Below are 15267 nucleotides of genomic sequence, written 5' to 3'. Positions count from 1 at the left end.
AAGGTAACTATAACTGCTAATTACCCTACAAATTAAAGCACTCATGACATCTTTGATAACATCTTTGATAAAGTTACTGTCATATCTGCAGTAAAATTATTGATCAGATACCTGTGCATGGCGAGGGCACAAGTTATAATTACCTTAGGGTGTGAGTTATAGTTACTTTAGACAACTCTAACTATAACAGGTGAATTTCTAAGGTTTTGTTATTGGTTTTGTAAAAATAATAACAACAAAACTGAGATACTCTAAAAATAATGTACCAAATGCTTGTATCTTGTCATAACTTCATTTATCACTCTACATCATTTTTCAAAACGCCATCATTTTCTCAGCAGTCAATATGTGTTTTGCGCTTTTGCAATTTTTCAAGGCTGTTGCAGATATAGAAAAGGTAAATGCCTACTTTACAACCTTCATTGCATACATTTTGTCTTTCTGTCTTTCACCAACTTATTTTCACTTGTATAAATAAGTGTTTGCAACTCTACAACAGAACTCTTATTGTCTTTCTTTAGATTGCCATACATTTCTTACAGATTGTGGTTATTCATACATGCAGAGTTTTACAGAACAACAACCAAATTAATAAACATATATCGCACAATTTCTATGTAAAAGAAATAATTGATCCATCAAATATTATACTTCTAGGGAATTACATTTTTCTTTTTTCAGCCATCTTTGTTCAGCAGTTATTTCTCATGGCCTAATCCTTTTGTTCGCATTATATTATTCTTGCATGTGAATCAGACATATAATTGAACTACAACCCTTACTATATATTTGACAATAATGTGAACTCAATCTAATAGAAATGAATGACTTGTTCCTTAAATTATGAATTTTCAAAGTAAATGGTAACAAAATGCCTTATGCTTTTTCATTCCACTTAAAATTATATTCCCTATTCCTTATTTGTAATGCATTGGTCTTGTGGAAGCACACTGTTATTGAACACAATTCGCTGTTTACAATTGTGACAATATTCAAACCTACTGTACCTTTTTTATTCAAGTTTCTAAATTATTACACTTCAAAATACATGATCCTTTAGATTTACCATTCTAAATTATTATGGAGATAAGTACAAAAAATAATAAGTAGATACTTTGTTTATACACTGCTGTCTTCTCTAATTTGGAACATTTGCATGTATGTATACACTGCATATACACTGGAAATGAGTGAAGAGGAGTGTTCAGTTAGGGAACAAGCAGCTTTGGAACTGTTTACTCTGGGCAGGAATGTGAATACTCTGGTAAGAGGAGAAAGCATTACTACCATAGTTGGAATAAGTCTGTGGAAAAAATACATAAACTAGAAAGACTGAACAAAAGAGACATCTCTACTTGGTGTGAAAGTGCTACGCTGAAAAAATATGTGCAAGTGGGAAGATTACCATGAGGTCTCAAGATAATAACACTCACAAACGAGAACCCCCATCCTGATTTATTAAGAGTGGGCTGAACACAATGGACAAAGCTCACTAGGAATGCTACATACACTGACTAAGCATGCTGAGATTGAAAGAATTGATTATCCAAGAATAAAGAATTGAATAAGACCATTGATAAAGATGAAAACAAAGAAAAACTGTTAAAATTTAGAACAGAACATAAGGAAAAGCTCGCCAAATCTGAACAAAGCATAAAGCAAAGTAAAGCTAACAAATTTCAGTGTGATTGATGAGACTACAAAAGGGGACAAATCTTTACTTTGCTAAAAGCTTTGATTCCATTAGAAGGCACAGTCCAACAAATCCCAACAGGATTGTACATACAGTGATTTAAGTCCCAACACTGGCTCAGAGTTAGAGCAGGAGGAACTAACCAGAGCAGTTGAAATTACCAATCGAACATCCCTAAAAGATTAACTTTGTTTTTTAAGATTAGACCAGAGAATGGACCACAGACCTAGGCAAGGACAAGACAAATGAAAAGGAGGAGAAGGAAGAGGGGGAGGGGCAAGGGAAGAGAAGACTTGCAGGAAGCTCCTGGGAGAACAACCAGAAACTAGTAATTAGCAAACTCTAATAATTCTGAGTGATGCCGCACCCACAGATGCAGAAACTCAGAATTGTAACTGTTCTACTGCCAAGAATGTAGTTATAATTATTTCCAGAGCAGAATTGAACTATATAAATGTGTACATAAGCTCAAATTGACCAGACTTCATAAAAGCAGAAAGGCTTTAACAATATTGATGTTGCAGGAAAGCAAGGAAGAGGAGGAAAAAATTGAAAAAAACTCTAGTCTGTTGGTTTTGGAGTACAACATTCTCAAAGATCTCCTGGAACTTGAAGGGGAGCAGAATCAAACATCAGACATATTAGCAATTCAGCTACAACAAGAATTTGTGAAAATAGATATAATGATGGATGGAGGTACAAATCTTATATCTAAATCCCGGTACATTTCTTAGATGACTAGAGACAACATAGACAGTTTGTTCGGAAGCCATGATTCAGGAACTAAGGGACATTCATCTTTCTTCCATTAAAAAAAAGAGTTCATGAACTTAAAGAATGAGACATATAACAGGACTTTGGATACAGTTAAGAAAATAGATAATGTAATAATAAAACCCTCTGACAAAGGGGGAAATATAGTACTTTGGGACAAGGAACCATACCTGAAGAAGGCGTATACTCACCTCAGTGATCAAGACTGTAATAAAAGAATAACTATGAATGAGTATCATCAAGTCAGATGACTTTACAACATAACAAAGTGAATGGAAGGAACATGGACTGTTAAACTGGGATGAATACATTTTTCTGAAACAGGAACATTGAACACTATCTACTTTCTACTTGATACCTAAGGTTCATAAAAATAGAAACACTCTGCCTGGACAATTATTGCAGCCCATGGGGGCCTTTTTGAAAATGTTTCTAAGTACATAGAACTTTATTTTTAATCCAATAGTCACAACCCTACCATCATACATAAGAGACATAGCTAACTTCATGTACAGGGTTTTTGACATGAAGTGGGAGGACAATACATATATGATGACCTTAGATATGTCTGCATTGTATACTAGCATTAGGCACTCTGAATGGTTGGCAGCACACAATATTCTTTGAGAATGTGACTCAAAATAAAATAAGTATAACACAATATAATGTTACTTACTGTAATGGGATGGTGTTTGTCAAAAAACATGTTTGTTTGCAGAGGAAATCTTCCAACAGTTTAGAGGGACAGCTATGGACACCTGCTTTGCCCTCAGTTATGCAAATTTACATATGGGCTGGTGGGAGGAGCAGGTGGGAGGTGGCAGGAACATGGAACAATGGAGTGACCATATTATTTTATGAGTCAGATTTATGGATGAGCTATTTGTTATAGGAAAGGTCATTAAGACTGAGGCTAGCCAGTTTGTAGAGGAAATCAATGAACATGATTTAAATCTACAGTTTACTAGTAAGATCAACAATACATAAATAGAATTTTTGGACCTATTGGTGAAGGAAGCAGGGAACAAACTGATTACTACCCTATATAGGAAACCCACTGCTGGTTAAACTATTCTGCATTGGATGCATTGGATGCAGATACTCGAGTGACTTGTATGTGGTCCCTGAAGTGGCTCCTGCTGCAGAAGGCCGGTGGAAGAGGCACGACACATGTGACAGACAGATTCTGCAGGTGTTTGCCATTGGAAAATCTAAGCCGAAGTCGCAGGGCCCTATGGGACAAGCTTTCCTTGCCATACATGACCAGACACCAGAGGCAGCTACCCTTGTTGTGCCAGAAGGGATGAGTGAAACCTTAAACAAAATACTGGGGGCCATTGAAGATTCCAAACTCACCCTGCAATGAGATATCAGCAAGGTCGCAGCCAAATTGGGTTTGCTGCATGAGGACCATCAGAAACTGTCAGACAAATTGTCTGATGTGGAATCTGCAGTCACGAACCTCCAACCTTCCCACCAAGCACTGAAACTTCAAGTATCCCATTTAGCATACAGAGTGGACCGACAGGAATAATGGGCAGAAGATGCGGAGGTAAGCAGTCGTCGCAACAACGTCCGCATTGTCGGGCTGCCCAAAGGAGTTGAGAGGAGAAACATGGTGGAATTCCTGGAACCATGGCTGTGTGCTCTTATGGACAAAAATAGCCTCATGCCCTTCTTTGCCCTGGAAAGGGCACACCACATCCGGCACGGAGACCTCCACCTGGTAGGCCGCCTCGGCCCATTATGTCTAAACTTCTTCTTTACCGTGATCGAGACCTGCTGTTGCAGAGGGCCTGTGCGGTTGGACCTTTCAAAGTGGAAGGAGGATATGCAAGTCTGTTCCCAGACTTTACAGTGGCAGTGCAAGCCAGGAGGGCCACCTTTACGGTGGTGAAGAGGGCGCTCAGAAAGGAAGGGATAACATGCACTACTCTTTCCGTCCCGGCTAAAACTCACGGTGGATGGAACTGCACACTTCTGCCAAGACCCAAAGGAAGCATGGTATGGCTGGAATGCTACAGATCATGCAGGACTGGGTCCCCAAAAGAGGTGGCTATGACTTCCCACCACTGAAAGAGAAGGAGGAGATCCCAGAGCCAGGCCTGCCAACCCTGGCTCACCAAGCCTTTGCCAACCCAGTTGGAGGAGGGGAAGAAGCCAGCGCTCCGAGCTGCTACCCCATTAATGCAGCCTGAACTTTTGGATTGGGTAGGGGCCAGAAGAGATCAGGGTCATGACTCTGACATCTGCTTGTCAGACTCCGACTCACGAACATGCACGCCAGAAGATCTCCCCCATGTGACACCTCAATCGTTTGACAACATAACTTAAATGGACTTCACTAAACTGCTTGAAGCTGCTGCTGATTCCACAGGCTGATCGTGGTTATAGAAGAGAGGGCCAGACTAAAAGATGTCTCAAATATTACCTTGTCCTCTCCCTTATTCCTGTCTCTTTGTCTTTGTAGAGGGGATGTCGTACGACACTCATTATGGCTATTGTGTTTTGTTTGGGTGGCCAGACTTTGCTGGACTGTCCTTGGGAGGGGAATCGGGGTTTTGTTTAATTGTTTTGTCCTCGGTGATCTCTGGTGAGACTGTGCCTATTGATATGCAGAAAGGGGCAGAGGTGGTGGGGCAGGCTGCTGGGGGTTTTGGCTCCTGAAGATGACCGAGTAATGTTAAATGATGCCTGTACAGTTGACTGCACTTAATGTGATTTCCTGTAATGTTCGAGGGCTCGGATCTATGGCCAAACGGCATAAAATTCTGTCATATTTAAAACATCATGGGTTACATATCACAATTCTGCAAGAGACGCACCTCACACAGATAGAAGCCGAGCGCCTCTGCCAGCGTTGGAAAGGGCAACTTACTCTGCATATGCCCGGGGTACACTGATCTGGATTAGGGCATGGGTGCCTTTGGAAGCAACAAGGGTGGAAGTGGACGATGAGGGGCAGTTTGTCTTTGTGAAAGGGCGCCTACATGGTAGACTATCGTGTTGGGGTCGGTATACGCCCCTAATCATGACCAGGTGGCCTATCTCCACACCCTGTCTGCACACATGGCTGACTTCCTGGGGGGGCGTACATCATGGGGGGTGACTTTAATGGGGTCCTAGACACAGACCTCGACTGCTCTTCCCTGCTGGTGCAGGGTACTTTCTCAATTAAGATTGCTACGGGGCTGGCCACCTGGCTCTCTAGCTGGGCGTTGGAGGATGTGTGGCGAGCACAATATCCATTACATTGGGACTACTCCTATTATTCTCATATTCACCAGGTACATACTAGAATACATAGGTTTGTGTGTAGTGGGTCAATCTGTGGGCAGATAAGACACTCAGAGTACCTTGGCCGCACATTCTCAGACCACAGCCCGCTTCTGATACACATACAAGTGGTAGAGCCCCGACCCTCTGTCCCGACATGGCGCCTACAGCCCGTTGCGCTGGAAAATGCCAGTTTTAGATAAGCACTATCTGCACCAATTGCGGAGTACTGTTCCTGTAATGAGGGCTCGGCATCACAGAGGGGGATGGAATGTGAGGCCCTCAAGGTGGTGGTACAGAGCCAATGTATGGGCCAGACGATGTGCATTAAGTGAGTGCTGGAGGGAGACCTCTTACGTCTCAAATATCAATTGCATGCTTTGGACAATGAGCAGGGCCATGGACCTGAGGCTATCTGCAGATTATTGGATGTTCAGGAGGAATACGCAGTGGCCCTTGAGAAACTTAGGTGTCATGACCATACAGGGTAAATGCGCAGGGAACATGAGGAGAAAGGAAGGGTTGGACGGTTGCTGGCCTGGTTGGTTTGCCCTCACAGCGGGGACCCCGATTAGTGGGATTGCACTGCCTGATGGTTCCTTGGTACATGAAACCCTCAGTATAAATGCAGAGTTTTGTGATTACCTGGTGCTGTATGTCCCTCTGGAGGCCCTGTTACCGGGCACATTAGATGACCTGTTGGCTGGAGTGCAACTGAGAATCCTCACTGAAGAGGCCGCTGCCCTGCTGGGTGCAGAGGTGACCATAAATGCAGAACCTGATCCATGATGACCAATGTGGGTTCAAACCTACCAGGAACACCTCACAAAATCTCCATAAACTGTACAAAGTATTGTACGGCTCCCCCCACCCGACGGATTCAAATGCAGTAGTAGTGTTGATAGACCTTGAAAAAGCTTTCGACAAAGTGAGATGGGACTACCTGGAAGTTATGATGGACATACTATAAAATGAAAAGTTGAGAAAGTATTAATGAAGCAAGGCTCAATTGATAGCGCCTGTCAGTAGATTTGTAGTATTGCATAAACTACACGTTTCTTTTAAGTTTAATTGACCAGATTCATCTAAAATACAACACAAGTCACTTCTGCATGGGCAGCCCAGTGGAGAGCAGTTGGTGTTTTTATATATATATTTATTTATATTTATATATATATATATATATATATATATATATATATATATATATATATATATATATATATATACACACACACACACGCTAAGAAACAATACTTATGCTAATTTTGTCACTACTTCAAGTTATGGACTAAAGAGTCTGGCTCCAGAGAAGAGGAGATGCATCAGTAATGCTTTCTGAACAAAAGATGCCTTCCATAACCGCATTCATAAGTGTCTTTTGGCTACTACTGCTGCTCCAGAAGACGAGGCAGTTGCTACCAGAAGATCGAAAGAAACATCTGATACAAAACACTCCAGTTCAATGATGGCTAGTCCTGGAGTCCATCTGAACCATTCTGATTCTGATCTGCTAAGGACTGAAAGTCCTTAATCAGTAACTGAATTGTGTTGTATTGCAAATTCACTTACTCTGACCAAAACATTTGAAGCTGCTTATGACTGTTTAATCAATCCTTCCACCTACTTATCAACTGCTTCAGGAAGGACTGCCTCTTCCTAAATTATAACCACTTGGAAGGAACAACCCATCAGAAGAGATGTAGAGTAAGGCTCTATATACTTCCTTTTCTGGTTGCTTTCATCCCTGTTATGAAGCACACATCAAAAAGGACTATTACTTCATTAAAGAGTAGTAGCCTAGCAACCAAATCTAATTTGAAAGAAGGGTTGCAAAAACAAAAAATGAACTTTTTAGGTCTGTATTGCATGCGCATGCTTTATCATGTTAGATGCTTTGGGGTAGTTAGACCCCTGTAGTGTGCCAACACACTCTCCATAAGTTTGGTCGCTGAAGCATGACCGTTATGGCTGCCCATTTTCTCTGTGGGTCTGCTAGAGCATAATGCATGATACATGAGAGAGCGGTTAATATACAAAGAGACTTCCTATCGTAGCAAAGCTTTTAATTTTACTATGAATTTTTACATTATTCTGCTTTGCATGTCAGAATGCTACAAAAGGAATCAGAAACTGCTAAAAGCCCAACCTACCATTGTAGGATAAAGCAGGAAATATTGGGTAAACATTTTTAGGTTGAGCGTAAGCGTTTGACATTGTGTATACTTTTAGTATACTTCTTATGGCCTAAAGCAATTTCATTTGTTGGTTGCAGTCTCCTTTAAAAAATGTGCTCACTAGTGGTCAGTTCTGTCTTTTTCTCTCTCCTTTTTGTGTTTCAAAGCAGTGACCAACTACTGCATTATTCTACTTTGGTTTCTTTATCTGTTGCTGTGAATTACTTTTGTGCCTATTCCTTTGGTGGTCCCCTTTAACTGTGGGGGTGTTAGACTGGTAGCTATCTGCTTTTTTTTTTGCAGCATTCCATTCCTCCCATGTCACATTTGTTTTGGCTTTAGTCTAGTGCTGTCCTCATTTACCTCTGGCTCCTAAAATAAGCTTATTTTACTAAAGAAACACACTGTCGTTTAGCTCACTGCTCATGAAAGCCACAATATGCCCTTTCTGATAGACTATAGCTTAACCTAGAAGCAATAATGTGAAGCATTGCATCTTGAGTCTCTCTCTCTCTCCAGGGTCCCTCCCTGCCTGCACTCACAACATCACACACAGGGCATTGCTTATCTCCTGTATTGGGGCCATAAGTCTTCACAGGCTACTCTGCAAGTTGAAATGGGAGGCAAGAATGTTTGCAAGACTTTTCATTCTATTAAAATAAAAATAAAACATTTTCCAGCCTTATTTTCCAATTTCTGTTCAGGCCATCACACAACGAAAGCTTGTGCAGTCATCTCATCTCTCCTCAAGGGCTTGTGATTTCTGATGTCAATAGCTGCCAGTGACCACCAAAGAATGGTAGGACAAGATGACATTATGAGACAGGGTTGACCCATTTATGTGACAAAGCTCCAGTTCTGAATTTACAATGCCAGTAACTCTAATTCAAGAAAATGCGGGGCCTACATTGCAAATGCTTGTTTGTAGTTTGTTTTGCTTTTGAACCATAAGGAAATGGGAGGGAACTCCACCTGTAAGAACTCAGAAGACAGGGGAGGAGGTAATTGCTTTGCTCTCAAACTGCATTTCTGTATAGAGGGTATAGCTTTCAAATACTCAAATTAATTGTGTTATTTGATTGAATTGGCTTCCATAATCTAGACCCTCAACTGTATGGATGTTGATTTGTAATTAATATTGTCCAACACAATGTATTTTGTTTTCCATCTAAAAAAAATGTAACTTTAGTTACTGAAAATGTTGCAAATTCTTGTATTCTAATAACGTTTGTCAAAATGTGTCTGTTGCAGGGAAAACTATTGGGAATTTGTGGAAGCGTTGGAAGCGGGAAAAGTTCTATAATTTCAGCATTACTAGGTCAAGTAAGTTCCTAATCAGCAGCCATAAAATATCTGGTTGATACAAATGTGTCAATGAATTTAAATAGAACATAAACAATCATGAACAGTTTATAATCTGCATAATTAATTAGAAACAAATTGTGTTTAAATGTTGCATATAAGGAGTGAAGAGAAGCACTATTACTACCAGACATCTAAATATCGTTTGATAAAAACATCTAACGGAGAGGACACTTAATATTTGCCCTAAATGTGTAGAAATTGGAAGTGAGACGTTGGAAGAAAACCGTGAATAGGGTCTCATGTGGCAGCTGAGAATTAATTCACAATGCCCAGTACTAAAAACAGCAGTAAACCACCAAAGGAGTAAGCTGAAAAGGAACTTTATCCCTTTCAAAAAGCAAATCACAATGACTATTGGGCAAAGCTCATTTGTGGCAGTAAGAACTAAGATACATCAATCCTCTGGCAAATAATTCATGTAAAGGAGCATGGGCTGCGGAAAGCTAACAATGTAAATATTAGTTGCCAGGCTTGGGTGACCTACTTAACAACACACTTCTTGACATCCGGGGTCCACTCATGCAGCCCAAACATTGCAAAACACACAATAATTCCTATGGGCAGTGGGGATGCGAGCCCCAAAACTTTGTGAAGTCGCCCAAAGCCATACCATAGCTGGAGCACTAAGCAGCAAGCACTTTAATATTCAGAATCCACCTATGCATAACGCTATCACAAATCATCTACAGACTTCAATTAATCAACCAAACACAGAATAGACTATACTAGTTCCAATATTAAGAAAATTATCACTAACTACAGAAGGATTGTGTCCCAGGCTCAAATGGGCTACCCTGGACTTTATTAAAAAAGGACCCCCAAGTTGTAGGCTGATAAGCTCACAGTTTTGTCCAGACACATTATGCAGACAGAAGATCTCCCCAAGTCTTGAAGGGGCTAGATAATTCACCCAATTTGTAAAGGTGTGGATCATATAGAACCTAATAACTATCAGTTGATTGCACTAATTTACATTGAGGCCAAACATTCCATAAACTTGTTGTTAAAAGACCTTGGGGTTTGGGCCATCCTGAATTAAACAGGATTCCACTAAAAACCGGGCTGTCCATCAAATCTGATGGTAATCTCCATGCTTATGGATCACACCATACAGGCACATTTGCTTCTGTATGTACTCATTGTAGAGTTTAAGGCAGCATTTGACCGGATCTCCAGAATGCCTTTGTGGAAAGTTACAATCCTTGAGCGTCCCCTGAGAGCTCCTGAGAGCAAGAGAACTGCTAACTCAGGAACTTGGCTATGGAAGATTGTGGGCGGTGGAAACTCCCTCGCAAGGAAAATTGCAGCTAGGGAATATTTAAAACAAGGATGTATTTTGGTCCCTTTGCTTTTTAACTTGTTCATTTCTGATCTCACTGGGATGCTAGATAACGTTAACTTGCAACCACCAATACTTGGTAATAAAACCCTATCTAACTTACTCGATGCGGACAACTTGGTGCTGTTGAATATACAAACTCAAGCAAATTGGAAGTGAATTTAGAAAAGACCAAAATTATTATTTTTGGGAAACAATTGAACCAGGCCCATGGCCGATGGGTGGTATTAACTTCTAGAAATTCTCTGAATATAAATACCTTGGGGTCTGGCTATATTCAAGAGGGACATTTCGTAAACAAAAAGAGTCTATTAAAAACAAGGCCCAGGTGTAAGTGACCACTCCCCCTCCACTCTAGCTCAGATGGCCCATCAGGATATGCAAGCTACACTCCAGCTCCCTTTGTCCCACTGTTTAGAGGGGATTCACAAACAGCCCGACTGTCAGTCTGACCCAGACAGGGAATCCACAAACCGGCCGAGTCACAGAATGATTTAATCAAGATAATGCCACTTTCTAAAAGTGGTATTTTCAAACTGACAATTTAAAAAACAACTTTATCAAAAGATGTACGTTTAAATTGTGAGTTCAGAGACACCAAACTCCCAATTTCCATCTGCTTCCAAAGGGAAACTGCACTTAAAAGTTATTTAAAGGCAACCCCCATGTTAACTTATGAGAAAGATAGGCCTTGCAGCGGTGAAAACTGAATTTGGTAGTATTTCACTGTTTCGACATGTAAAACACATCAGTACAGGTCCCACCTTTAACATGGGCACCTCTTGTGCACTTTACTGGGGACTTTCTAGTACGTCAAATGTGCCAATCATGGATAAACCAATCACCAATACAATTTACACAGGGAGCATATGCACTTTGGCACTGGTTATCAGTGGAAACGTGCCCAGAATCCTAAAGTCAACAAAAACTGGTCAGAACAAAACAGGAGGAAGGAGGCAAAAAGTTTAAGGATCACCCTGCAGAAAGGGCCAGGTTGAACAGTGCCTCAAGATGGTCTTTTAAAATGTAAATGTTTGCATTCTGTGATTTTAATTGCCTATACATAGATTTCTTCTGCTGGTCAAGTCTGTACTATGTCTACATTTACAATTTATGGCAGTTTCGTCATAATGGCACTGTAGTGTTTTATGCACAAGCACATTTGCACTTTCTTAACAAATTATGTTTGATTTCTTAAGTTGATCAAAAATGGTCCTTGAAAATGGCAGTACATATATCTTGGAATTTTAACTGTTCATATTAGGTGTGCTCACAACCTACATTTGTTTCACTATATTTGCACTTTTGACTACTTGCACATGCACATTGGTACTTGTCTAAACTAAACTGCGCTCAACAGCAAGTTTGAGTCTCAAATGATATTTATTTTAGTTTTTTTGTGTTCGGCTCTATTGTGAATCTGTGCTGTTTTTATTTTATGTATGTTTGCTCGCGGTGTGCACCTGCATTGTTCTTATTCTGTGTTTGTCTTTTTACAAATGGTTTTATTAATCCTGCAATAAAATATTAAATCCAAATACAGATCTGTATACCAACTATGAGAGTGAAAGATGTCTTTAAGCTGCTGACAAAGTACTAACACTCCAAGATAGTGTCAGAAATGTAACTGCTGTACTAAATGTGTTCTATGTGTTCTCTTACACCTCTGATTATAACACGAACATATTTAAAACATAATTAATCAATAACTACTTTTCTCCTGTGTCAGTCTCTCAATCAGAGTTGTCAGGTTATTCCCTCAACGTTCTTTATAAGCCCTCTGTTGCAAATATACAGTAAAGAAATGCACCAATAGATAATCAAAGATTTTGAGTGGCCCAGCTTACTGAAGGGTGCCAGCCAACACAATAACTGCTGCAGTGTGTGGTGGAATGTTTACAATACCACTGTATTACCCCCTCCACATTTTCTGGCCATATGCTGGATCTTATTAGGGAACCAAGCGGCCCCTTAAATCATCTGGCAATTACACCACTCTTTTAAAGGACACAAGACTGTTTCATAGCAGACTCCCAATAGTGACTTGCCACATGCATGTAGACCTCTACAGCAAGTCTTTTATTTTTATGTTCCTTTTCCTCATGCTAGATATTACTACTAAATTAGACCAAAATGCTGAGAATTTAAAATCCCATACTCCGAAACTGGGCCCCATAAAAGGTACCGCAGAAACAACACCCTTCTGGTTTTTCCTGTTTCACTGCGTAAGAAAACTTCAGTTTTGAACCACTGAAAAACCTTATGCTCTTTGGAGAACTCCTGTACCAGGCATGTAGTGGTTTGTAGACATAATGAGGGAACTGGGGCAAGAGAAGGGTCTTGGGGTGGGGGCTCTGATTAACGGGATATGGTCGCAGCATGTGTAGTTGCATTTGATTTTAGCTATTTTCAGATCAGGATATTCTCACTTGATTTGATATGTGCCCCCCCCCAAAAAAAAAAAAAATTCACAAGGATGCCAGTTCTGATTGTACTTTCGCATTATGTTAGAGGTGTTCTGTCACATTATCAAGTTTAAAATATTGTGCTGCCAAAAAATTATATTGACAATATTGACTATTGCACAGTAGTTGGGCCAATTGTCTGTCAGAAGTTTCTCATCAATCCCAAGAAATGCCAACTGATGTTCTGCAATTCTGGACATTTATTAGGACCCATGTTGGATCAAATCTGTTTTAACACCTTTTGTCTCTGGAGGGGGCTTCAGATCATAGAAATACACAACATATGTTTTTGGATGTCATGCAAGTAACAATTAGTCTCACGGTTCAGAACCATATGTTGGTATATATTTTTACTGTGCCTTGTGCCAGGCATCAGACATGTTATCTCCTTTTAAACACAGGCTCATTAGGGCCAGTTTTCCTAGCAATCCAATCATTTTCTTTCAGGTATGCAGGGACATTGAACACAGAAACAGGAGAGTTTGCATCCTGCTCATATGTCCGGAAACTTAGCAGCAATGTGCAAGGCAATGTTCATTTCCCAGTTTTGACTTGTTTGGATAATAATGTCTAAATGGTATCCAGGTAATATGCTAGTATTCACGTTATTAACTAACAGTGGAGCCTTCACCCCTTTCACAGGGATATCTGGCATTTCAGATGGATTGTTGGAAAGAGATTCATCTCTTGGCCTACTTGTCAAAAGTAGGATCTTGACAATATACAGTTAGACATCTTAGCGGGATATTTCTGATTCTCAGGAGATATCGATCTGTCTAGAGTTTTTTTAAATCTATTATTACAAGGGCTAATGCTTCCTTGCTAGATCACTTTACCTCCACTGAGACTCAGTTTCTTCACTCATCAGTGTCTTTCTCCTAGTTCCCATTTCCTCCCGGTTGTCAGATAAAATCAGGGAAATATCAGTTCTGATTGAATTGGTTCTTTTCACAATTATGGTTTCAGATCCCATTTGGCCAGTTTTGAATGTCCTATTCTTCTGTTAACTCTTTGATCCCACGTATAGGAGCAAAGCAGTCAGGAAGTTTACCTTATTGATTTGGAGTTTGAAAAGAGGTGGCTCCAGTAGAAGCATTTACCCATACATTTAGCACTGGCCATATTATAGTTTAGGTGGCCTTCAATGTTGAAATCAAATTCTAAACATTGGCTGGCATTCCAAAAGTGGCCTGGCATTAGGGGTATTTTTCCATTTGGGAATTTTAGGTTGTCCTGCAGATCTTATGAGATGGGTTCTCCATATTCTAGACATTTCCACCTTGAGACATTAGTGGGCAGCAATTGCGTTTTTAGGAAGCCAAGGGGTGGATGGGGACAGGTTAGCTTCTAGCAGGCCAGGTTTTGAGTAGTTATTTTTCTCTGCAGATGTTTGTTCAGAGCTGTTGCGCATCCATGGGGTCACTGTGGTACTCAGAGTTCCACAGCCCCATGACCTTGAACCACCTGAGGACATTAATCTCTGATGGGTCACAATGAAGGAGTCCTACTTGGTGATGTTGACACTAGCTAGAATAGAGCAACTGTTCATCCTGGTGGTACTTCACTAAACACATTTGGCTCTTTCCCAAAAATCCTTTCTCTTTGTTCAGGAAAGAGGAGGTTGTTCTGCTTTTCTTTTTTCTATTCCCTTACTTTGTTGAAACATTGATTTGGCACATGCAAGACAATAAGGGGACTCTTCTGATTTATTGAGAGAGGTATCGATTCCAGAGAAACCTTGGCAGGCTGTTTGTCATATTTGGAGCAGAAGGACACTATGGTGTAAATGAGAAGGTAGATACGTTCTGCAATTATACTGGCCAGCATTTTGGCTGATGTTTCACTGCCTGCTGGGAAGTATTTTTAATCTACAAGAAGGATAAAGGCATTTTAGCTAAGGTGAACAACAGAGCTGCAATTTCAGCCTCATCAAATACTTTTGTCCATAACTAAAGGCTACATAGGTTGAACATGGATTATCAGTCTTAAGGGTACTGTGTTTATTTGAACATTTCTCTCTTGATCAGTTTCTGATATTGCCTTAGAGGTAAAAACATTTACTAACATCAGTAGTGTGCGTCTACATTTGTGCAGCAAAGGCAGCACTTACTGCTGGGGTATACCTCAACGGTGATGACCGGTACCTTTTTCCATCAAAATAATCACAAAAAAAAGAAC

At 40.3% G+C, this 15267-nt stretch overlaps 1 protein-coding gene across 1 annotated transcript in view; it reads left to right on the top strand.

Annotated features, from left to right (window-relative positions):
- Window positions 1-15267, top strand: part of LOC138268264 (ATP-binding cassette sub-family C member 12-like) — a 1444059-nt gene that overhangs the window by 868822 nt on the left and 559970 nt on the right. Inside the window, exon 12 of the mRNA XM_069217748.1 lies at window positions 9172-9243. Coding sequence (XP_069073849.1) covers window positions 9172-9243 — 72 coding nt within the window. The remainder of the gene's footprint in view (window positions 1-9171; window positions 9244-15267) is intronic.

Source organism: Pleurodeles waltl, chromosome 12, assembly GCF_031143425.1.
Source record: "Pleurodeles waltl isolate 20211129_DDA chromosome 12, aPleWal1.hap1.20221129, whole genome shotgun sequence".
Lineage (NCBI taxonomy): Eukaryota > Metazoa > Chordata > Amphibia > Caudata > Salamandridae > Pleurodeles > Pleurodeles waltl.
Note: the sequence above shows the minus strand (reverse complement) of the source record. Positions and strands in the feature narration are given on the sequence as shown.